This window comes from Rhea americana, unplaced genomic scaffold (assembly GCF_003343005.1).
Source record: "Rhea americana isolate MKP2758 unplaced genomic scaffold, rheAme1 scaffold_162, whole genome shotgun sequence".
Taxonomy (NCBI): domain Eukaryota; kingdom Metazoa; phylum Chordata; class Aves; order Rheiformes; family Rheidae; genus Rhea; species Rhea americana.
Window position 1 is genome coordinate 472,853 of NW_028185728.1, and position 24,728 is coordinate 497,580.

At 51.3% G+C, this 24,728-nt stretch overlaps 1 protein-coding gene across 2 annotated transcripts; it reads right to left on the bottom strand.

The window, feature by feature from the left end:
• Positions 1 to 233: 233 nt before the first annotated feature.
• RXRG (retinoid X receptor gamma) lies at positions 234 to 20,632 on the bottom strand. Of its 2 annotated transcripts, none has more exons than XM_085300203.1 (10): positions 20,358 to 20,632; positions 11,339 to 11,598; positions 8,059 to 8,203; positions 7,216 to 7,395; positions 3,909 to 4,069; positions 3,345 to 3,474; positions 2,950 to 3,082; positions 2,344 to 2,435; positions 1,937 to 2,042; positions 234 to 656 (listed from the first exon to the last, which is right to left on the bottom strand). In XM_085300203.1, the coding sequence occupies exons 2-10, from the start codon at positions 11,573 to 11,575 to the stop codon at positions 509 to 511; spliced, it is 1,332 nt and encodes a 443-aa protein (XP_085156329.1). In that variant the 5' UTR covers positions 11,576 to 11,598; positions 20,358 to 20,632; the 3' UTR covers positions 234 to 508. The 2 variants fall into 2 exon arrangements, with proteins under 2 accessions (XP_085156329.1, XP_085156328.1); XM_085300202.1 differs by having other exon boundaries at positions 20,311 to 20,632.
• Between the last annotated feature and the right edge of the window lie 4,096 nt (positions 20,633 to 24,728).

A 24,728-nucleotide genomic window follows, 5' to 3' on the forward strand; every position in this document is an offset into this window, starting at 1 on the left:
GTGATACGGGGTGACAGCAAACAGCAGCAGCAACTGCCCCCCCCCTCCCCCGGCCTCGGGACTGTGTCTGACACCACAAGGCACCATACCCCAAGGGATTTGGGCTGATGAATAGTCCCCAGAGGGTCCCTCAGCCCCATCCCAGGCTGGACCCATGACCATGGCAGAGGAGGACATGGCACTGCAGGCTCCAGTTAGTGCCTCTCTTACATACTATTTTTTCTGTTGGCCTTTATTGAGAGTGAAAAAATAATTTAAAGCAATTATCTGTACAAGGTTGGGGGGGGCAGGTGGATGGTTAGCTGGTGGCAGAATCTGCAGAGCTGCCAAGGCCGGGCCAGGGAGGGTTAGAGGGGGTGATTTACAGCTGTACAAAAACACGACAATCCCACCGAGGAGGAGCAGAGGGTGGGGGAAGCCTCTTGAGCCCTCATAGGGCTGGGGTGGTGGGGTGGGAGGCTGTGCAGGGCCACGGAGYGGCTGCAGTCCATGCAGGGTGGCCAGAGCCTCAGGTGACCTGCAGGGGTGTCTCCAGCATCTCCATGAGGAAAGTGTCGATAGGGGTGTCCCCAATCAGCTTGAAGAAGAAGAGATGCTCCAGGCACTTCAGCCCGATGGATCGCAGTGCTGGCAGGCGCAGGAGCAGTTTGGCAAACCTGCAAGGTGACGAGCAGCGTCAGGGGTGCAGGAGACGCATCGACCGCTTTGTCCCTTGTGTGGCTGAGCCTGCACTAGGGGCTAGACGGAGCCAGGAGGAGCTGGTCCTGCCTGGCCAGGTGGGGGACGAGGTGGTGCCAGAGAGAGCAGAGCCCAAGTCCTGCACCAAAACACCTCCGAGCGTTGCCTCTCCCGGAGGGACGCCCAGCTATTTCACATGGCTCAGCAGGGTGCAAAGAAAAAGGAGGTCCCTGTTTTCTTTCCCTATGCCTCTGAAGCAGGGAAATAAGCATTCCTGTCCATATGCACAGGGAGAGAATGTATCTTTTTAAAAAAACAAAAAATTTTAAAAGGAATTATGTATTTGTAAACTCACAAGGGAATGGGGCGGGGGGAGGATGCCCCCAGACTCTCTCCCTTGCCAGGGCTTGAACTACGGACTTGCATCTCCACCTTGCCCTGGAGATCGCCTGCAAAACTTCACAGCCGCCGGAGAGGTGGTGCAACCCTCCAGCAACACCGCGGCCAGCCCTTCCCTCCCTCTTCGTGGCCCTGCTGCGAGCTTGGTAGCAGCGAGCTGATCTTCCTCCCCCTCCTCCCTCCCTGCTTAGTCCTTGCAGCTCTCTGCAGCCAAGCTCAGAGCCAAAAATAGCAGAAGATGCTGTGAGCACACCCCTTGCCTAGCAGCCCCAGGCCAGATCCAGGCACTGGTGTTTTGAGGGCTTGGCCAGCAGAGGGTAGAATTGGATCAAGAAGCAAGAAAATTGCATCCCACGTACATCCTGAAGGCTCTAGCACAGGATTAGGGCACTGACGGGATCCAGCAGCCTGCAAGAGCTGGGTTTCTCATGCAGTTTTGGCCAGTATCTTGCCCTCACTTCAGTCTGGGCTACAGGGGCAACAGGTGGCTCTTGTGGACCTAGTGCAGCTCCTCCTGCCTCTGCCTCCTCTTTTCAGGGTGGGCAGTTAGAGATGGCCAAGCAGGGACTGACTTCCCCCTCCTTCATCCAGTACCAAAACTGACTGGAAGCTTCAAATGATGCTAATGGGAACCAGTTCCCAGCACAGAGGGCAGCTGAGCTGSGCAAGTCCTTGCTGCAGGACCCCATGAATGCTGCACGAGTTTCCTTGGATTTGAAGAGAAGCAGGACAAGTTCAGGGGACTTTTATAAATTCATAGAAACCAGGAGGTCAAAACAGCTGGAAACTCAGAGCTGTCCAAGAGCAAGCATCCTGTGTGCTCACTGTCATCCTCCACCCAGATCCCAGGAGCACTCACCGTCCCGGTTGCTCAGGGTACTTCTGCTTCGTGTAAGCTTCCAGCGTGGCRTAGACCTTCTCCCGCAGCGACTCCACCTCTGAAGGACTAGACAAACCCTTGGCATCTGGACAGGGGAGAGACCCCAGACAGAGGAAATCACTGCAGCAGGGAAGCTTTTGCCCCTGGAAGGCCAGGCTCAGCCCATCTASTCCCGTGTATGACCTGGACCCTGGACCCCAGGCTGGACCCTGCCATACACCTAGCCACACCACGCATGTATGGTGTCATGCCACCAGGCAAGACATGCAGAAGTGGATTGCAGAGGCGGCAGGTGCCATCCACAGGGAAGAACTGAGGGCACAGACCAGGGAAAGGAGCAGCACGGAACTGCCCCAGCTCTGAGGGCTGGTAGCCCTGCGACTTACCCGGGTTAAACAGCACGATGGCTCGCAAGCACCCCAGCTCTGACTTGTCCATCTGCATGTCCTTCATTTTGGAAACCAGCTCTGTCAAGACCCTGCAGAGAGGTGACCCTTTTCACTCCATTACACTGCGCAGAGCACGGGCACTGCCCTCACATGTGTAAGCGTGTTGGGCTGGACAGGGTGCAGATGTGGTGAAGGCCCTACTCAGGCAGTCATTGCATGAGCAAGTGCAGCAAGTTGAGTTTTAAGGCTTTGACAGCTAAAGCCCTTGTTGATGAGTATTAGCTCTAGATCCAGTTATGGCTAGCCCTCAAGTGGCGAGGAGAGGGTAGACAAACCACCCCATTCCTGGAGAGATGCACACACAACAGAGGAGACTCTCTTACAGCTGCAAATCCCTTTTCAGCATGCCTTCATCCCATCCTTGGTTTTCAAGCCAGTTGAATGTCCCCTCCTCTTTCTAAGCTAGTTCTGCCCCAAAACACCATCAGCTTGTTCTAATACCAGTTTGTTCTAATYCTCACCAAGGAGACACTCCCATTCCAGAGAGGAGGGACAGAGGCAGCCCGGCCGTGATGCTGGGGGTGATGGAAACAGGCCCCATACCTGTCGAAGATGGAGCCCACACCAGCACTGTGYGCACTGCTGCGGTGCACGTGCAAGCCCGTTGCCAGGAGGATGCCGTCTTGYACCGACACGGAGCGATGAGAGAAGGAAGCGATTAGCAGCTCGTTCCAGCCTGCAGGAAGAAGAAGAAGGCGGTGTGCAGGATGCRAGGGCTGTTGAGGAGGAAGGTCAGCAAGGCCTCTCTCTGCCCAGCACAGAGGACAGGCAGAGGATAAAAGATGCCACACCGGCRGCAATTCAGGGTGCACATGCCCAGAAACCATCACTCCCAAATACAGGGGCAGCTGCTTTCTCTCTGGTGGCATGACACATGGTCCTCAGGGAGAAGATGGATACCAGGAAAAGCCACAGAGGCCACCAGTCAGGGAYGGTACCTGCCCGGAGAAGGATGACTTGGTCCTCCAGCGTCAGGTCGGAGAAGTGGGGGATGCGCTTGGCCCACTCGACGAGCGTGAAGAGCTGCTTGTCTGCGGCGTGGCATATGTTGGTGACAGGGTCGTTGGTCTAATGGAAGAGCAACATCAACRGGAAGGAACAGGAGAAAAGGAAAGAATTTGCCAATGTAAAAATCCCTGATAATCGCCACCTGCACTGCACACACTATTGTGTTAACAGTACTCAGAGCCACAAGTAAAATGATCAAACCATTTATGATCTGAGCTGTACAGCTTTGGGGAGAGGAGATCTTTTATTATTACTATTCCCCCCAAAATCAAAGAAATTCGAGAGTTGCTAGCCCCTTCTGTTTACTCACTGTTCTTTGTGAAGTAAGTTCTGCATGACCAGCCACAGTCTTTGCTTTTTAGGAAGCAGGTTTAGGCATGCAAAGCAAAAACCCCTTGGGAAACACTAGCCATTCCTTGGTGGGGGCCGCTCACCTAGGAGGCTCTCATCTCAAGCTGCCAGGGATTTTGTTGAGATGGCACAGGGCCGCTTACCGAGCTCTCCGTGCTCATGTCGCTGTATGCCTCTGTCTTGGGCTCGACCGCCAGCTCAGCCTCTAGGATCCTCTCCACAGGCATGTCCTCGCTGCCGCTGCTCGTGGACTCCGCTTCGTTCTCGCTCCGCTCCCGGCTCCGCTGCCTCTCTTCTTGCACAGCTGGAGCACAGGGAAGGTGTCCTTTACACCCACATCAATGCTCACCTGCTCTCCCAATGCCCCCCTTGCTGCAGACTCTCCTCACCCCGGGAATGATGGCTGAGAAAACCCGTTGGGAGGCAACAAAAGGGAAGAACAGAAAATAAGTAGATGTATCCCATGCTGGTCTATTAAAATGACAACCACCTTGCTGGCCCCTACTCCCACTCTGGGKCTGCTGTAGACCAGCTGCCTCTAGATTTGGCAAAGTCTTCCACAGACATTTAGCTCCAGAAGAGAAGAAGGAGCAGTTAATACCTCCAGGTGGCAGCCTGGACTCAGCCATCAATAAATACTGGAGGAGGGACGCCTGCCCTGAAACACTGAAGCACCAAGATTTACTGCTTTTCCCGCATGCCAAAGCCCTGATTTAAGCTGGTGCTTGGAGCTGTATGAGGATGGAGGGCTGCCTGTGAGCTCCTGCTGCTGTGGGCTGGGAACCCTCTCTTTTGCAAAATGTAACTTGCCAGCAAAATTGGCCCTCAAAAGTCACACCTGGATTTATCCCCCTAGAAGCATCCCGGAGTTGCCAGAGGACCCAGTGGCATTGCTGGCTGTCGGCAACCCAGAACCACACGACCTGCACTCCAGCCCAGGGCCCTCCCCACCAGAAAGCTCTTCCCAGCACCTGTCCTGAAGTACTGTCTCCAGTGCTTTCACCCTYCTCTCTCATCTCTGTGCATTTTCCCAAAAGTCATCTGATAGGTACCACAGGATCACTGAAGTTCTCCGCATATTAGCTATTAGCTCCCAGGATTTCTGGGTGCGCAGGACAGGCAGAAACAGGACACATGCATGATGTATGCTGAGCCTTGTGCCCCCAAAACGTTCTGTCTGCACATTTTTTCTTTTTGAGAAATCCCAGAGCAAAATAAGGACAACTTACTGAAAAATAAATGGTGGGTGACCRGCAGACTTCTCATCAGTTTAGCTCATCAATGGGGAGAAATATCTGAAAATGTAACCCTGCCWGGCACTTTATTAGGCCACGGCTTAATAACTTCATGACTTCTGATCATTTAACTAAGCACCGGGCAGTCAGTAGCCAGAGGCATGGGGAAACCACCCCTGCATGAAGCCAAGGGACAAGATGTCCTTAGAAAGGGGACCTGTTTGAGCACTACAGAACACAGAGGAAGGAACTAGCTCCACGAGCAAGTGCCTCTTGAAAGCCCGAAGATCGCATGAGAGTTTCATCCTCGTTTTGTCAATCAGTGAAGTGCTGCTGGATGAAGAAGGGTGAAAGAGGACTGTGGAGGATCACTCTTGTGCTGCCCATGTCCATGTAAGGCCTGGAGCTTGCATTGTCATGCTCTGCAAAGGCAAGTTGCTCTGGCTCCCCGCTCCTCAGAAGCGCTCTGCATCTGGCTGGAGGGGAGGACAGCACCTGGGACTGGGGTTTTGACTCTCACGTGGCATTTTGCGGTTGCTGGCTGCTGGGGCAGTGCAGCATTACCAGAGCTTCAGTGAAGGTGCTGTGGCTCAGCCTGAGCCCTACGTCTCAGCATCACTGCTCTGCCTCACGTCAYCCCATTCGTGTGCTTTGCATGGGACAATGTGGCCTCCAAGAGCGACAGTTACATCGCTTACTGGCTTTTAACCTCAGAGGCAGCACAGTTATTTTACCTTGGAAAAAAGCAGCTTAAAAGCTGAGCTGCATGTCACTACCTGACCTCGTTCGTACCTGCTAGTATAATTTAGGAGACAATCCAGCTCTTTGCTCAGCCAAGGCGGGCAGCAGCTAGCTGCAGGTGGCCAGCCAAGGCAGACAGAAAAATTCCCTTGCCTTTGGGCTTGCCTTTTCTGATGACACCAATTTGCTCAGTGGGGCTTTCCTCAAGGCTTTTGTGCTCTCTAGAGGCCGCGTGGGAGTAAGACAGGGCTGCAGGGCCCACCATGGGAACGTGCCATGGTCAGCAGATCTCTGAGGCTTCATTCAAGCCAGTACAAGGTGTCTCTGAGTCCAGCGGCCTCAGGTTAGATGGTTGCTCTAGATCAACACCTTGAGTGGTTTGGGCCAAAAAAAGCAATCCTTTGGGGATGTGGTGGGCGTAGGTGGAGCATGGTAGAGACTACTAAAACTGCTTCCTAACAGTGCTCTCCTGCAGTGTGAAAATGCCACGGGACAGGAGCCCTACCAGAGCTCATCTCCGAAGACTGAAAGTGTGAAAATGAGAGTAATTATAAAATCAAGGATGGAAATAAACCATTCCCACTATTTTCCAGTGCAAGAATTACAGCACAACAAAAGAAGCCAGCAAGCTGAAAGCATGTTAAAGGAGGCAGCTCTTCAGAGAGTAACTAGACAAGCTGCCAAACTCCCCACTGCAGGGTATTGCAAACTGCAGAAGTTTATGGAGGGGTTCAGAAAGCAATGGGACCACCCCGGATGAAAACTCCCTCCAGACACTCCACGTGGCTTCGAGATGACCCAGGGCAGAGTCCCTCCCCCCCCCCAGCTGCCTGCTCTTGGCTGCAGCTGGGGGTTCAGAAGGTTCGTGGTCACCCAGGGGTCTTCCCCAGCAAGCAGCTGTGTCTGGCTCATCCTGTCCATTTACACAAGGTGGCACTGTCCTGTCACTGCACACACCCACACTATCTTCCTGCTGCACCCTTGGGAACACAYGGTGATCTAGACCATGGGCACCACTCTGGCCTTGGCAGGCTGGGAAGAGGTGCTAGGTAGGAGCCAGCRTCAGCGCCATGTCCCTGAGGGACAGCTTTCCCATGACCACCAGYTATCATCACTGGCCTCTGGTCTGGAAAAGTCCTACGCGAAGTGAGCTCCAGCAGCCTGGTTTTCTTCAGACATGTCTCTCAGAGACTGGAYCGATCCTTGTGGTTGGGTCATGAAGAACATTCCTGCCTAGCCCTGTGCAGATTCTCTGATTTCTGATAAAGATTGGGTCCCAATCTATACGTTTATCTCAATGGGTTTGTATCAGCCTCATTTCCTTTATGAAACCAGGCCAAAAYGCCCCAAAATTGTCAGCATGGGTTTTTGGAGTGCTTCAGCCCTGGAGGGCCACCAGGAGCTAGATTTGTGCTAACACAAAGAGCATATGTGTAGGGAACTAAGCTGCCTCCCTCCACCTGCCCATGCGTACCTTCCCTCTTCATCCCCATCGCGAGGCACTTCTGATAGCGGCAGTACTGGCAGCGGTTGCGCTGGCGCTTGTCTATGAGGCAGTCCTTGTTGTCACGGCAGGTGTAGATCAGGTCCTTCCGGATGGTCCGCTTGAAGAAGCCTTTGCAGCCYTCACAGCTGTACACCCCGTAGTGCTTCCCTGCAGAGTAAAGGGGAGCCCATCACTGCGAAACCAGCACAGCTGAGCTTGAACCAACCCAAAAGGTGAAAAGCCTGGCTGCAGGGAGTTCACCAAAGGAGGTCTGGCTTGACTTTGGGAGCCATTAGCRGGAATAACGATCGGGGGCAATCAAAATACAGGCCAGACCTCCACTTCCTGGTGATGCAGAGGGGCCATATCCATCCCATGGGAGGGCTATGGAGCAGCCCCACAGCTGGGTTGCAGGAGAGCCCCAGGTAGCACATGGGGTGCACTGCCACAGAGGGTCTGCCAGGTGTAGCTGRGTCGCAGCCTCCTGGAGTAAGAGGGAAACCCAGACATGGCCAGAGCCTCGCTAATACAAAATGCAGGTTCCAACAACACAGTGATTTCAGTAGTTACCTTTAACAAATAGGGAMAAAATGCAAAATGTCATCAGACATCAGACAGAGGAGCATGGCTTTGGGGGTGGTTCTCTTTTTGGCAGTCATCTGCAAAGCAGACAGCCTGCCCTGGGGTCAGCCAAACCCAACTACAAGTCCTGCATTGCCAGCACAGCATCAGTGAAACCCCACAGCTTTCTTTAGTGTGCCAGCCTTGCTTCAGGGTGGCCAGGGAGGTTTGCATGGCACAAAGCCTTCTCCAAGAAAGGAGACACCATACCTGAGGACCTGTCCCCACAGATGGCACAGATGTGTTTGGCTAAGGATCCTGGGCTTGTGGATGGATAATTCATGCTTCCAATCCCTGGGAGACCTGGCAAGGGCTTGATGTCTTCAGAGCTGCTGACATTGTTCAGGACATTGAGCTGTGGGGGCACAATTCACAGGACACAAGGTGGGATCAGTGYCTGAGCCCAGTACCCCAATGAAACCACCCCAAATCGAGCTGGATAGGGCCAGGCAAGCCCTCCCTTACTGCCCCTGCCAGGCTCATCCTCCAGCTCATCTCTGGCGATCTCAACAGCGTGGCATGGTGAGTCCAGCTGGAAGGGCTTAAGCAGTTGCCCAGTAGCAGAGATTCACTCTCTCCCAGCCCTGATGCTGTAACTACAGACAGGAGAAATGAGATGCTCAGTTACAGCCTCCAAGCTGTGGGGCTGGTGAGATCCCACCTGCTTCGTTAGAGGATGTGGATCAGCACCTGCTTGCAGCATCAGGTGCTGAATGCTTATGAAGGAAGGGGTTTGCAGCCGGGGATTTGTTGCAGTTAAACCTGTACTGCTCCATGGCTGGAGGAGCTAAAATGATGCTAACCCACTTAACATTCTTTATTATTTTTAAGCAAAAGTCCCTCTCTGATTCATGATGTACAAATGTRCATGAAAACAAGGCCACCGTTGTCACTTCTTGAGACTGAAGTTCCCAAACACTACTACAGGCTGGAGAAGAGTGCACATCTGGGGTTCCCAGGTATAAAAAAGGGGGCTGGCCTGAGCACCTAAAACCAGCTGCACTGCACATGAAATGCTCAGGGCTCCAGCTGAGATCCCAGGGAGCCGCTTGCGGCTACTGAAAGTTAAAGGTTATAATCCAAAATCGATCAGAGGCCCAAGCCTCATGTTGCCCAGGGCTTAGCTTTATTACTGTTTGCTATCGAGCTCCTGTTGGCAGGGCAGTGAGGTCTAAGAGCTATTGAGCACATTCGTGGAAAGCTGTTTGGGCAAGACAGCACGGAGGCTTCTCCAAAACCACCCTCAAACCACCATTACAGCCTCTGTGCTCCAAGAGCTGGGCATGCCTCCCATTTCACTGAGGTTGTTTTTAATAATCCCTTTAATTTACCAGCCATATTTCTTCCTTCAAGCAAAAGGACAGAAGTAGGGATAGAAAATGAGGCTTTGGAGAAAAGTCCACCTACACCCTAAGTTACAGCCTCCGTAATATCTAAACCACTTGAGTTCATGCACGTTGCTACAACTTCTCCATTTCCTTTGAGAAATTGCCCATTTTTCACAGAAAAAAAATGTATAAAAACTTCCATGGGAAATTTTAGCGAAGAACAGGAAGGCTGGTCCCATTTGGGTTTTGGACCTTTCATTAGAAAAGAAAAAACAAAACAAAACAAAACAAGACAAAGTAAGTCTGTGTGTCTTTCTGCACTCCAGGCTCTTCATTTTCAAAATTTCAAAAGTTTGATGACATTGAAAATAAAAATTATCCAACRGCGATTACCATGTTAAGAACCAGCCTGTTTTCCCCCACTAGAAAATGAAAGCTCGTGAAAAAGGTTTGCCCAGAGGAATAGAGGTACACTTCTTCCAGCAGAGAGCCAGCCAAGGCTCTGGACAGCTGCAAATCCAAATGCTCCAAAATCTGAATTTGGGCTGAGAAAAGGAGAACTCAAACTCTACCTCCTCCAAACATCCAACCACTTTCCTTACCCTGGAAACCTCTTCCCAAGATACTGAGGCAGGAGGAACTTTTTATGGTTCAAAATGCTACTGAGAGCTCAGGTATCACCTTTTCTTTCTCTCTAGCTGCACTTCTAGACAATAACAGAGAGAGAGGGTTTACATGAGGGAGAAATAGGGCAGTTTAGCTATCAGTGCCTTTGGAGCTCCGCTCCTGCAGGTTAAGCTCAATCATGTATGATATTTGGGACACCTGCTTGAACCCAAACCCATTAGCTGCCTCCCTGCCAAATCCCCGAGGCTCAGCTGTCTCCTTGCATTAGAGTGGAGGCAAGTGAAACACACTCCTTGGAGCTGGTAACTCGATGCGGCAGCTAGCTCAGCACCCAGGTCAGGCAAACCGCTTCCCRGTGCGTCCCTGGCTCTGAGGGAAAGGTATCTGTGCAGCCATCATCATYGGGAGCTCCAGGACAATGAAGTCTGTCCCCAGGTATCACAGGCACAGATATCATCAGGCTGATGGGGAAACGGCTGGGTGCAATGGCAGGAGGAGGTGGCCTGGCACAGACAGTTCAGACCTCTGCAGAAATGAAGGTGCTGGTAGGCCAAATCTTTCAAATCACAGGTCCTCATAACTCTCCAAGCTCTTCAGGGACCTCCATGCACCATCCTCCTCTAGCATTTGCTGCTGGTGCTGGGGAGAAGTGCTTCTGCAGATGGGCCAGTCTGGCTGGGGCAGCGGGGTTGGAGACAGTGAGGACTTGGAGTGATCTCCTCTCTGCTTACCTAGCTGGAGCTGTGAGGCTCTTGAGCGTTCCCTACCTCTGGAACCCATTAATAAAATGCAAGATATTGTTAATAAGACACAATATTCCCACTTGGACCTGCATCCCCCAGAAAACTTCAGCATGATCAGCTCCACTAAAGGTCAGGGCATCAAAGGAGGCAAAATCCCATGCCATCACCACAGTCTCTGTCCTGTTGAGGTGGCAGCACTGGCTCCAGCCCCAGGGATCTCCTTGCCCTGTCTGGAGGGGAAACCTCAGCATCTGACATAGTTCAGGCAGTAAAGACAGGAATGCTTTTTTTGCCTTCAATTCATATCAGGTAAAGTTTATRTGCAACACAGAGCATGTGGCTGGCRTTTAGCATTTACATTTGTCTCTCACTGTCTGTCTCATTTCTGAATAACGAAATGAAGCAGATATCCTTTTCCAGGAAGAAGGYGGAGTACTTCCCATACTGCAGCTCTTGGCTATGTTGACTACTTCCACATAGAAAAACTACACCCTTTTGCAGTGGAGGGAGACCAGATTGCCCCTTGGTGAGAATAAACTTGGGAATTAGCTCTCTCCCTTTATGATGTAGGATGTATTGCAATATACATGGACATCTTTTCTTTGTACCAAAAGGATTTATACAGGAAGATTCATGTAACAAAAATTCTTCTTTACATCCAATCTCTGTAAGCGGCCAAAAATGCACCAACCCCACCATCACCAYTCAAGCCAGCCTTTCAAATTTTCAGACTTCATCCCAATCCTTGAGCACCATCAATAGTCTGAAGAGACCATGAGGATATCTGCTTACCTGTGGACTGGCATGCGTCACAAAATTCATGCCCGGGGCTGAAGACAGGGAGACGGAGTGGGACCCAAGGGAAGATGCAATGACCCTGTACGGTGAGCCCAGTGCATTCACAGGAGACCCGATGGCATTCATGGGGGACGGCAGTGCCCTTGAAGCATTCGCAGGTGCCTCGAGGTAGTTGTGATGACCGTCCACTGAATTCCCCGTGGGAAGGCTCGATGAGGGGCTCACAGACATGGAGCTGGCATGAACCGGGGAATCTACAAGGAGAGGAAGAAAGACTGAGTGCTGGGAGGCACAGRGGATAAAATACATWTAGATATGCATGGAGTGTGGCAGCYGTGGTCCATATCACGGGTGTATTTCTCCTGGTCTCGTGCCTGGCTTCCTATTAGACTCCTGACCCTTCTAGGTGTCCTCCCCCAAAATGAGCTCATCCTGATTCAGGTCACAGCACATCTACATGCCCACCCACCACCAGTGTTTTATTTGTCAGTGAGCAAATGTGCTTTATTCAATCACAGGAAAGAGTAAAACACTTGGATCACAGGATAGGAAATAGTCACGTAAAGCAACAAAACACATTATAAAGATAGTACTTAATGATCAAGTCTTCCCTCCCTGCTCCAGCATCTCCACTAACTCAGGAAGAAAGTGCTGCTGTCTGCCTGTCTTATGCCAGTCTTGTCCAAACTCTTTCTCTCCAGCTGACAAGGACATGGCCCAGAAAATCAATAAAACCTTGAGCATTATCACTTTGGGGCAGGCTTGGAGCCTGAACATATTATCCAGGACCTAAAAACTGTCTTTGACAAGATGAATCTGCAGATGGCATTTAGGTACMGAATGCCCACCAATCTAGATGGGGTAGCTACTTAGCTGCCTTTTAAGGATTTATATATGACCTTTTCTCCCTCCTCTTGAATTTATCAACTCCAGTTGGCATTATTTGTCGTTAAAATTTCAATGAACTGTTGTTCCTCTGCTGGCTTTTCAACATAGGCGGCCATTCCCTTGTGTATCAAGGCAAGATGTTGTGCAGGAATGTCACACAGCTGATTTTCCATGGCTGGCACAGAGGATGTTTGTTCCCAWTGCAATTGAAAGTAAGGCCAGGTTGGGTTTTTTTGTTTGTTTGTTTTTTTTTTCCTTTTAACATTATTGCAAAGTTATTTACGTGACAGTATTTGTTATTTTACCTGAAGTAACAATCAAATCTGATTCAAAGGGAAGATGCACAATAAAGACGGGAAAAGGTCAGCTTGCTGAATAACATTAAAGACATTTGTCAGAGTCAAGRAAGACTCGATCCGTTGTTATCAACCTGCTTCAGACTTAATTCTGCACGGAGAGGGGGGAGGAAAGGTCTTTGTCAATTCTTGCTTTGACTTTTTGGATCAATTCTCCCAGTGGGAAAGCGATGTATGGCAAAAGGAAGTAGGCATAGCGACAAGAGCAGGAGCCTTGGAGGCAGTGAGACAGGCTGGTGGTACAGGAGAGGCTGAGCTGAGCCAGGATACAGGGTTTTGTCCTCCTGCTGGAGACACCCACCCCTCACCAGTGCTGCGGGCAGTAAAGCAGGATACACAGGGGCACACGGCCCTCTTTCTTCCCAGGGATACTACTAGTACACAGCAAAACTCCTGTTTGCTTCCAAACGGGAAAGCTTTCCACCAGGAAGGCTTCAGTGGCCAGGAGAGCCTCCAGTGATAGGCAGGMGTGCTCTTAGTGTGGCCTTTGCTCTATCTGTGTGCCTGGCATACGGGAGCTCCTCTCTCGTTTCCCAGGACTTTGGAGGAGCTTCCTGATTTGGTCCATTAACAAATTCAGAGGAAAGAGAATGTATTTTCCATCACCTGAGAGTAGCTTGGTAGCACATACACTCCTACCCAGCAGCCATAGCACAGACTTATAAGGAAATTCCTTTTTCATCTCTTTAAACAACTGAATAAATAGCATTGCCTTTGAGAATTCATGAGCTTGAGAAATAATMCACTAAAGAGGAGACTGGGTAGAGATCTGTAATGTCATAGCAGGTATGGAGAAGAGGGGTGAGGAACAATTCTTCAGCCTTTTCCCTAAACTAGAAAATGGGCATCCTTTGGAAGTATCATGCAGAAGAGTTAAACCAATAAGAAATACTTATTCACACAAAAAAAGTCAAGCAGTGGAGCAGGGCGTGGTGGGAGAAGTGTGCAAAACCAAGAAGCTATTAGCGTATTTCAGAAAAGACACAAAACTGCAGATGCACTGTTAGGTGCCTGGGAAACAGGTAGGTCTAGAAAAGGCTCCCAGGAGAGTTAATTTATCTGTTAGCATCACATCAGATCTTGCAGAAATGTTGCCACCATGAAGCCTCTCTATCAGCAATGTCCTCAGTCAGATTGCAGCAGGGCATTCACCCAAAGGAGATGGTGTGCCAGAGCGAGTCCTGTGGCATGCTCCCATCCACGCCAAGAGTGACTGGTATGTCCATGGAGATCCTCTGCCCCACGGGATGGGATGGAGATTACTCCACCAAGCYAGGCAGCTGTGAAGGCTTCTGCTTACCATCTTCCTCTGGCAGTGAAACACTGAAGAGGGAGCCTGGATGAATGACGGAGTGTTTGGTGGAAAAGGTGGATGGAGAAATAGAAAATCTATGGAAGAGCATGGGGGTGAAAGCTGGGCTCTGCCAGGGCCTGGTGACATGAAGTGGAAGCGAGGCCTCTTGTTAATTCATTGTTGCCACGGGGCCTGGCCACATGCACGGGCCAGGGCCAAGAACTTCTCTTTGAAAGCAGAGTGGTCTTCAGGGATGCTTTTCCACTCAAATCAGAAAAAATGATCCAGCACCACTGTGTTCTGAGGAAATTTGGCCACTGCTGCCATCAGTCAGACCCCYTGATTTTGACTTTCCTTTTACCAATGAACAGTTGTATCCATGCATAATAAACTGCAATTGTAAACCCACCTAGAAAAGCAGAACCAAAGTCAAATCCAAGCACTCTGTGCAAGGTAATCCAACCTTTTCCCTGACTTCTAGCCCCTGCCCGAGATCAGCTCACCATGCCAGTACATGAGGGACCAGAAATGCTGCACTGCCAGCAGCTCTGCTCTCCCAGGAGCTCCCTGTAGAGGTGGCAAAGTCCTCTGGGATGGAGGAGGGACAGGGAGAAGGGAGCCAGCCCTGCGTGCCAGTCGCAGCCCCACTGCCTCCGCCGGGATTTGGTATGGGTGACATTTAAACAGGCCAAAGCGGTCTGGATCTGTCTGTCAGGTAATGAAACGTGACAGCTAGTGCCAGAGACTCGGATGGCCGCAGTGGGGCCAGCGGGGTGAAGGGCCAGCCCCGTGTCACGAGACGAGGGCTCTGCTCCTCACTGCCAGCACAGCCCCTGGCCATCCAGCACCAGGTGTGGCTCCTGGCTTCACCAGGGCTCATGTATCTCCTAGGGACACCAGCTGAGACCCTGCAACAAGCATTAAGGCTCATTATTACTTTTAACCACCTGCTGCAGATTCAGAGAGATATTTGCAAATAAAATCAATTTTTTTCTGCTCCACAAATGGACCTGTTTATGTTCCTCCCCCTGCATATGCATTAATGTTTCAGCAAGTAGTTTCCTGAGCAAGAGGTTCAGGGAAGCCTGATTTTGTGCTTATTTGAGTCTTGGAGAAGGAAGAGTGGGCAGAATGAGAAGGTGGTTTGTGTGAAGTCTTGTAAGGGCTTGCCCAGCACCCTTTCTCTCAATAGATGCACTAATGGAAAAGCCTCTCTTCTCCGGCAGCCCCTTACAGGACAGTGAAGTACATCTGCTGCTGAGGTCTTCCCAGCCCTGTCTGAGAGAGGAGCAACTGGGCCACAGCGAGCTGGAGAGGAAGGAGCGGACTGAGCGCCCAAAGCGCACACGGTACCACCCTAAAGCCATGGCCCTGACCCCACGGCCAGCGTGCTGTGGGTCRCCAGGGAGCCTGGGCACTAGGCAGGCAATGCAAAGGGTCGCTCCGCTCACAAGCRGGCAGAATCCAAGGGGCCCAGGGCCTGCAAATCGACCCTCCGCGTGCTCCCTCGTACRCAGACGCATGCACACGCTGGCCTCCCCTTCACAGGAGGCCAAGTTTAAAAGGAAATACAGCTGCCTTGCTGTTTCAAGCCCCCCTCAAGCACAGCCCATCGCCTGCTGCAGAGAGGAGCTATGGGCTGGAGGAGTGCAGCCAGATACAACGTGGGCCCCACAGCTTTAGCAAGCAGAGAGGATCATGCGAGATGTAAGGCAACTCTGCTGAGGTTAGAAAAAAATAGTGGGGGAGACCCCAAGAAACACTCAGTTCTCTGCATTTTAACAACAGTGCCATTGAGGACGACTGACGTGAGCTGAGACGGGACACAACAAACCTTTGATTATCTGCCGCTATCTGGGTTTCTGTCTCCATCGTGGCAAAATCCCAGCCCCAGGGTGGGAAATTCCCATGGGCAGCCTGAGAAGGGTCTAAGCTTCCCAGCTCACACCACCAGGAATACAGAAGTACTGCATCTTTGTCACTCTGGACACACAGGTATCTCGCATAGATGCACTAGCACAGCACAAAGCTCCAGGTCCTCCACGCCACGGCTAAACAAGTCAGGCCTGGGTTAATATAGTTAAAATGGTCCAGGACTAACACTTATTTGAGTTAGAGGTGTCCAGCTTGGACGCCTCTACCCCACAAGCACTTCAGAGGGGTAAAGCTGGCCTGGGCTGCAGTGGAGACAATTTGAACCAGTGCACAAGCAGCCACACTCATCTTCACAACAGCARTGGGTAGCAAAGCATCCAGAGTGCAACAAATCAAACCACCTGTTTTTACTCAAATAATGGTAGGAGACACCTGTCTCARCAGCTAGGTATGGACAAGGAGAGAAATGAGAAGCCTTCCCCCCTACACTGTCTATTCAATCAGCACATCGGTTCGAGATTTGCTTTCCTTAAYGCCCGTGCAGCCCCAGAGCCAGCAAACCGTTGGAAGGAATGACACCGGAGTTAAATATTGAGGTCTGTCTTCAATTAGGCTATAAAACAATCCTGCCTCCTGAGACTTGCAGAGCCCTGGAGATGAGGACACCTTTGAACACTTCAGAGCTCTCCTTTAATATAACAGAGAGAATCAAAAGACAGAATAAACTTTATTTAAAGAAAAATGTATGAGTGCTTTTGAAGCCTCAGATATACGGTTTCATTTCATTGACGTGCATGATTAAAGGTGTGAGTTGCCCTGCCTGACACACAACTATCAAAATTTTGCAGGTACTTCATCCTCTGCAAATCAGAGAGCATCAAGAAATGGGTTGAGACACACAGAGACAAGCTGATTTCAGCAAAAGAGTATGGATGTGCATGGGGGGCATTTCCAAGGATGAGCTGTCTGCCAAGCAAAGAGCCCTTTGGGGTGAAACACCTATGAGAAACCCTCCTGAAATTGGATGTAGTTGTGTAGTAAGAAGTCCACTGGGATCAACCGGATCAAAATTTTGCCACTACAATTGCAGAAATAGTTTTTATTTAATGCATGGGAGCTAACCCCAAAAAATTCTGATGATATTTTCGCTATCCACAGGCAGTACAGCTCCCTTTGTTAATATCCTATAGAAACGTTCTTATTTTCACCTCACTTTTAAGGTCCAGCAAGATTTGTTCTTCCATCTTCATGCTCAATGCTGCAAGTCAATAAATAATACAGGCTTCCCCTGACAGTCAGCATCAGGGAGGAACAGAGGCGCGTGGAGGTGTGCTCGCACATGCATAAGCAGAGGCATCTGCAGTGGCGATCCGCACGTGGATAAGCAGGAACAAGCGCAAGGAAGTTTCCCCAGGCAGCGAGAAGACCTGCTCCCTCTCCTTCCAGCACGGTCAGCTGCAGGGCTACACGGCTCCTGCGCTGCCCTTGCAAACCAGCGGCCCTTGAGGAGCAGTGGGGCTGGAAGCACACCAGACTTTCATCTGCCCTGACACAGCTTCAGATGCGATTTTGAGATTTTGCTCTGATTTGATTGAAATTAGACAGTAGGCTCAAGGCCCAAGGACACTCAGACTAGATGCACCTGCAGTGTGGCCACATGTGCTTCCCCTCCCAGAAACCAAGTTACAGAGGATGGAAGGAAGGAGTAAGAGCCTCGAAAGCCAACACAGGGTTTGTCAGGTATTTTAACAGGAACAGTGCATTACTGGGCACCACTATTGCATTCTCATCAAGCTACAAATCTCTTAGTAACCACATGCCATGTTATTAAAATAAAGACCGCAAGCCAAATTCACTCACCCTGAAAAGGTATCACATCCTCCTGGTGACCACACTAACACACAAGACTTGGATAAAATTTCCCTTCCCCAGAAAAAAAGAAGTCAGAATGTGAGGCCTGAAGGGCTTTTTGTGACCGCCTGGTCAGATTTCCCACTTGGCCACCAGGATATGACATCCTCCAGGAAAAGCTGCTCACTGATTCCTACAATGGACCTTAAACTCCCGGACAGGCTACAGGTTCCCATCAAAAGGATCCCATGGCTTCATGGTCTGCTGCAGCCCCAGGCAAATCATCCTGACAGCAAGCCACTTCAGCTTTTTTTTTTTTTAATATTTATGTTTCACTGGCTGCAGGAGCTTGGCCAGCCACTGGATTTATCACGCCTTTGCCCATTGGCTCAAAAAGCCATCTTCACATAAGCACTCACAGGTACAGATACTACAAGCGACATCCAGCAAAAAAAGCAGCGTGTGAGGCCTCAAACCTGGGTCATCATGGGCAGAAAGGTGCCACTAGCCAGGCAGCAGCCCCGCTACAGGCGCAGCCTAGCTTTTCCTCTGCAGTTCTCCCAAGCCCTCAAGTGACCCGGCCTAGCCCCACTTTGCCTGGGAGAGCTGACAAGGCTGCAGCTGGAGGTGGTGGCATGGCTGCAGGCCAAGTTACATGAGTACCAATAAAAGAGACTTTGCAGAGGAGCCAAGTGAGTTCTCATCCCCAACCAACTGTGCTCGGAGAGAAGGGGCAGCCAGCGCAGCAGCTTTCCTTGCCCTGGGAGCTGGGCTCCGGATGAAACGCATCCTTTTAGTGACTAAAACCACATTTTGAAGCCATGTTCTTGCATTCTGTGCTGTGAAGGCAAGTCCATCTGCTTGAATGTACTTGCTTTAAAACTCCTCCTTTAGATGTGCAAAGGTGACTGATCCAAACTCTTTCACTGTTACTCTGTGTGCTCATTTGTGATGCTTCACAGTCCTAGTGCCCTTTCTCTCAGCAAAAATGATGCGCTTATTGCCAGTTGCGCGTGTGTATTCTCAGACACAAATTTGACAGCATTACTTAGCCATTTAAGATTGGAAATATCAGCTATACACAGTATCAAAAACGCCTGCCTTATTTCTAACTTGAATGCAGATAACATTGTTAGAGGGTATGTCTCAATTGCTTGCATTAAAAAAAAAGAAAATAACAATCTTAACATGTTGCTGATATGCTCAAAACAAATCTCAATTTCAGAGCTRAAAGACATCCAACCACTATAAAATCTCAGCATGCTATAAAACAGCATCAGCCCCATCACCTTAACTCTGCCCTCCAACAGCACRGTGCAACACCAGCACAACAAAGTTGATGTCCTCATGTGAACACAACCGTTGTCCACTGACCCRATTTCCCTCTTGACGGTGCCAGCACAGGCAGGACAAGGAACAATTTCTAGCTAYGTTTGCGGGGGAAGTAAAGACCACAAAAGTCCCTAGGGCCTGCGAGAAACCAAGGCCACCCATCTGGGCTCTGCAGCAAGAGACCCAGTGCAGCGGGAAGCTTTGGACACAGGTCRGCAGCAAGGCAAGAGTCCCGCTGCATTAAGGCATCCAAGCCTCAATCTCACTTCAATACCTCAATTTTTCTAAACCAATCTGAATGCAGGTTAAAATGCCAGTTAAATACACCGTTAACTGTACGCTAAAGTTCCAATATATCAAATTGTTGGGAGTTAGAGAATAGTGCCTTAGTCCCTCTTGGTGGARCAGAAATACCTCTTCTACTAACACCTTCCTCCTGTAGAAATCTCCCAGATGCTCTGCTGAGCAAAGAGACAGAGRTCTGTGCCTGATTCTTACGAAGATCAGTTTGAATGTCACTTTTCTTTTGTCTCTGTGTAAATTTTTAGTACYCAACAAAACAGAAAACATTTAAAAACATGCGTTTATCATTTCACTCTTCTTGCAGCAGYGGGAGAAAGTGCAGGTTTGAGTTCCCTGCTTCTTAAAATCATGAMTGGGCAATAGATGTGGGGTTTTGGGGGTTTTTTGTTTTGTTTCGYTTTCCAACAAGAAGTCTCTTTTCTGCTGAAACCATCTGAAAAGCCACTTTGGAAAGTCAAGGGTTTGCAAAACTTGGGGATGATTTGGTGCAGCCTCAATGACTTCCCTGCAGTAAGAGAATTACCAGAGGCGAGCATCCAGGGCAAGAGGGAAAAGTATAGCGGGAAGCTCCCGGGCGGGCTCCGCTGGCAGCGCGTGCCTCCGCTCGCAGAGGAGCAGCAGGTTGGCACATACTGCCTGAAGGGCTGGGGACAGCTTGGGGAGCTTTCCATAAACATGTACAAGCATCACTGCACTTCACCTTCCCCAAAGATGCATCAATATGTTGCCAGCAGCCCAGAAAGTTTGAGGCCAGGAGTTGCTAAATATAAACACTGGAGGAGCTGCAAAGAAAACCTCCCCAGGGCTTTGCAGGAGGGAACACGGCGCGTCGCCCTGCACCTCCAGCCCTCCCCACCGAGACGCATGCCGCGTCCGCTCCCGCTGACCATAAGCGGGCGGGCATGGCTCGGCGTGGACCGGGACGGTCACAGCCACGCAGAGGACGGGTTAACCACGTTTTTAAGTTCCTCTTCCCCCCCTCCCCCCCBCTCCACGCTCCCGCTGCGGGATCACTTTCTCTAGCCAGCCCCGAAGGCGCGGACTGCAACCGCAAGTAAAATACTCACTGCCAAAGCCCGCAGGAAACTTAATGAAGTGAGGATAATTCCCATACATGTTTAATCTTCAGTTCATCTCTTTCCTTTCCAAAYGCAGCCGCCTCCTCTCGCTTCAGAGGTCCCCGGAGCACAGCGCAGCCAGCCGAGGCACGGCTCCGCGACGGCAGAGGGGCGCCGGGGCAGCTGCCTCCTCACCCGGCCTCATCCTCGCGTCRCGCCGGCACCCGGCGCCGAGGCGCGACCCCGCCGGGGGCTGCCCCCCGCACCCGGCCGCCGGCACATCCACGGCCGCCCGATGGCCCGGCCGAGGCACGGATCGACGTGCGCCGGCTCCCGTGTGGATCAGAAATCGAGGGGGGAAGGCTAAGTTGTTCAGGGGAGGAGCATCGCAGGGAAGGAGGGGGCAYGCTTTGCCTTTGCGCCAGCGAACGCGGTTTATCCTTGATGCAGTTGATTAGTTGCACCAGYCCCGGGGGCACGTGGAGGTGCTTTCCAGGTGGGGAGCGAGAAGGGCCGACCCTCACCTGGCGGGACCAGCCGATGGACGGTGCGGGGCAGCTGCTCCTGCGGACACTGAGCCCAGCCTCCTGCCCACATCCTGGCAAGATGCGGTGCCGGAGCGTGGCCCAGGGAACAGGACATCTGGGGCTGGTGGAGCCAGAAGCTCAACTCCCATTCCCAAAAAGCAGCCARGAGAAGAGATCCCACCAGGTGCCGTGTGAAGCTTCATGCCCAGTGGTCACGCACCACAAGACCGTGGCCCTGCRGGGAGGGGATGCTTGGGGATGGCTTGTCCCATATACACATCCATAATGTCAACTCCCAGCCCACCTGCCACAACAGCCAAGTGCTGCAGGAAATAAGCAGCCAGCTGCAAAGCCACACACTGCATCCAGCACTGCCATCCCCAAGGACCAGGGCTGTGGAGCAAGACCAGACCTGTTACCTGCTGCACAGAATTGTCCTGCAATGCTGGGGGGCAGACAACAGCCCAGCCCAGCATTTCTGATCTGTGTGATCCAGGACGAAGTCACCTCGAAGGCACAGCAGACCTTTGCCCAAGGTTGCAAAGCAAGCAGGACCAAGGTCTGCACTGCCTTGTGCAGAGCTCCATCCACAGATGTCTCCGGGCCCCCAATGGGCTCTATCTGCCATGCACTGGGGTGAGAGCACAGGGCTGCTGGGCAGCTCCAGCAGATACAGGGGTGGGCACACAGGAAGGCTGGCTCTGTCTCACCTCTTCGGGGGGCAACAGCACCCCGTAACATGATAAGAGGGGAGAAGAGCAGATCAGGATGYGAAGCAGCTGGTGGGGACCTACAGACCCTTTACCCCTCCGGCTCCTGCGAGGGCCGCGCTGTCTCTCGGCACCATGCGCCRCAAGGGAAAGCAGCTCAATACATCAGCAAAAGAGCAGTTAACAGCATCCAGCCTCAACGCAGGCAGACGCTAGCTGCCATGCTGTCAGCCCCAAGCTATCGCGTGTGCAGAGGAAAGGTTATTTGCTTTAGCTTCATTTCTTCCTTAGCCCTCAGACATTGCCATCCCCATTTCTCTCTAGCCAGAGTTTCAGCAGAGGAAAGTTCCCCCTGCATTAACCATTTTTTAATTAGTTTTAAAAAGACCCTTGGCTTTCTCCCATTTCTGCTCTTCCTCTGTGTCCGAGCATCTGGTTATGGTTACACGCAGCATCATACCACACCATGGATGGCCACTGCTGCTGAAGAGCTGTGTACATGTCAGAGCACCTCCAGGACCTGGAGCTTCTCAGGACRCCAATGCCTAACCTTTAGGAGCACATCTCTGCACGGCCAAGCAAATGGGCAACCAGACTGGTGTTGGGAGCAAGCGGTTTTGCTGGTGATACAATCAGTACTCTGCACAGACAGCTAGCTATGGTGTAGGTGCCTCCACTTTTTTTTTTTTTTTTTTTTTGGTTGGTTGGTTGGTTGGTTGTTTTTAATGCTGTGAAAAGAGAGATCAGTATTCAGAGTAGGTCCTACTGAAGCAAAACCCAGGTAACTGCAGAGCATGGGAGAGGGGACAAATAGAAGACAGCCCTTTCGTATTTTCTACCTGGCCACCTTTCACATCCCATTTGTTTTACTGCACAAGCAGAAAGGGCATTGCAGAGCYGTTTCTCCAGGAGACGGGCGAAGCAGCAGAGGGGCGCGCTCAGACACTCTGCTATCAGACCAGAGAAGTTATGAGGTCCAAGCAAGGGAGACGGGAGGGCTTGATAACCTGCRTGAGAGCGTAATGCGARGACATCCTAACCTGTACGTTGCCAYGYCCTGCCCGTGTGGCAACCTTGCGTCYTCCCCTCCCACCGCCATAAGCTAAGCAGCAAAGGGGCATGCCAGGAGGGCCAGCTCTCCTCCCAGCTGCAGCCACCTTTGAGCACCCTACACACAACTCCTTTTTTCGCATGTGCTCCCCAAGCAGCATCAGGTCAGTGGCAGCCAGGGACACCTAACCTGCAGGCGACGCTTCCTGTTTCAGCATTACATTGGCTTTGCCTCCAGCTCCACCACCTCTGTGGCCACACTGAGGGCCTCAGTTAGGGCAGGAGCTGGGAGCGGCCCCGGGCATCGGGAGAAGCAGGGTCCCGCAGAGGCTGCGAGGCTGCTCATTTCARTCTTTGGATGGAAAATTGGATTTCTCAGCAGGGAAAGATACTTTCTCTGGACAAGTCTGAAAGAAACATTTTTTTTTCCAATCAAAAAAGCCCCAAACAATTTGCTTCCAAAAGAAGCAATTTCCACCACCACCACCCCAGTAAAATCTAAGACTTCAATGAAAAGCGAGACTTTGTCCAACCCCGCTGGCCAGCTGCTTGGGGGCTGCTTCTCTGAGCAGTGCTGTCAGGGGAAAGTTCAGACATGATATGAAGCCTGCCTGCCCAGAACCCCTCGAGAGAGACCTTTCTGCCCGTTCACCTCCCCATAGAGATACACCAGGGCTGCAGACCCCTGGTGCTCACCAGCACTCAGAATTGCACCACCGCATCAAGAGACAAATCCACCTTTGCATAACAGCGGTTTCGCCTCGCTCCCAAGGGTTGTGCCTTGCTGCCATCCCCACCTGGCTTGCGCATGCCTTCAGGCTGGAGAAGCTGGTGGTGCCATTGCCGAACAGCCCACCGAAGGAGCTTGCTGCAGACCTTCTCCGGCCTCCGCAGCGTCAGGACGGGGAGGCTGAAGCAACAAAGCCGCTTTGCGTTTTAAGCGCCGACTGCAGTGAGTTGTAGTGGGCGCGTTAATTCTTCCTGACTACATGAGATCGCAGCAGCTTTAATTCCATGCTAATGAAGTTTTAGCAGGGAATTATTTTTATTGATCTGCCCAGAGCAAAGAGCCTGATTTTAGTCCAGCTCTGCCAGCAAACCTCCCYCACCCCCAACTACCAGCCCCTCTCTTCTTTCTTCTACCAGCTTGGAAGAAGAAAGGGGAAGAGGAGAGAAGACAACAAAACAGCTCTGAGCTCCTTAAAAAGGTTGGCAGTCCCAAGCAGTAAGTGGATTACTTTATTGATTTTTAGCAAGATCTGGGTTAGCAAGTGCTTAGTGCTGCAGAGCACACGCACACGCCAAGCAGCTCCAAGGAAACCCCTCCTGGCCCTCTCCTCAGGCAAAGCAAGCCTCAAGCAATTAAATTAAGGGACCAACAGGGGTTCTGAGGTAGGGAGATGCTYCATCTCCTGTATCCAAATCAAAGTGAACAACTCCAGCCTGTCTTAAGTACTCCAGGACCATGCAGAGATAGCCCCTTAACTTCTACTAGAAATAGCACAAGCCCCTGCTTCAGACTCATAAATTCTTTCCATTCTCCACCTCTGTTATGTAAAAGGGGACATCTCTGACTACCACTGTCATTACAGGGAGCAAAATCATTACCACGCTGTTCCCAACTGGGCCCACATGCCACAACCAAATCCTGGGGGATCGGTTGAGGCAGGACTTCTGATGAAGCAGCACTGATTTACTCTGGGGCTTCATCTTGCTCCATTCCCAATCAAGTTTCTATTTCCAATGGCAGAAACCAAATTTCCAATATCTGGACAGTAYACTGGAATAGCCCAAATCCCAAAGACTTCCCAGGCCCTTTCCACCAAGCCTTTTGAGATGCTGGTCTCCAGGGCCAGACCCTCAGCATGTAAAGGCCCAAACTCTTATCCCATACAACCCTGTTCCTCTTGTGCTGGATTGAACCAGAAAAACCCCACATGTTCCTGAAAATCCCATCAGTGCCGCATCCCTGCTGTTTAAGAGCAGGTGTCCTATGGTTGTGCAACGAGGGCAATGGTAGCCCTCAGAACCACACAGCCACATGCACATCTCCTTTTCCTTGTACTGCTTTCAAGCTATGTTGTCCCAGAGAAAATGCAATGCCCACAGGACACTAGTTTTAGAGTCCAGGCTCCCTTCC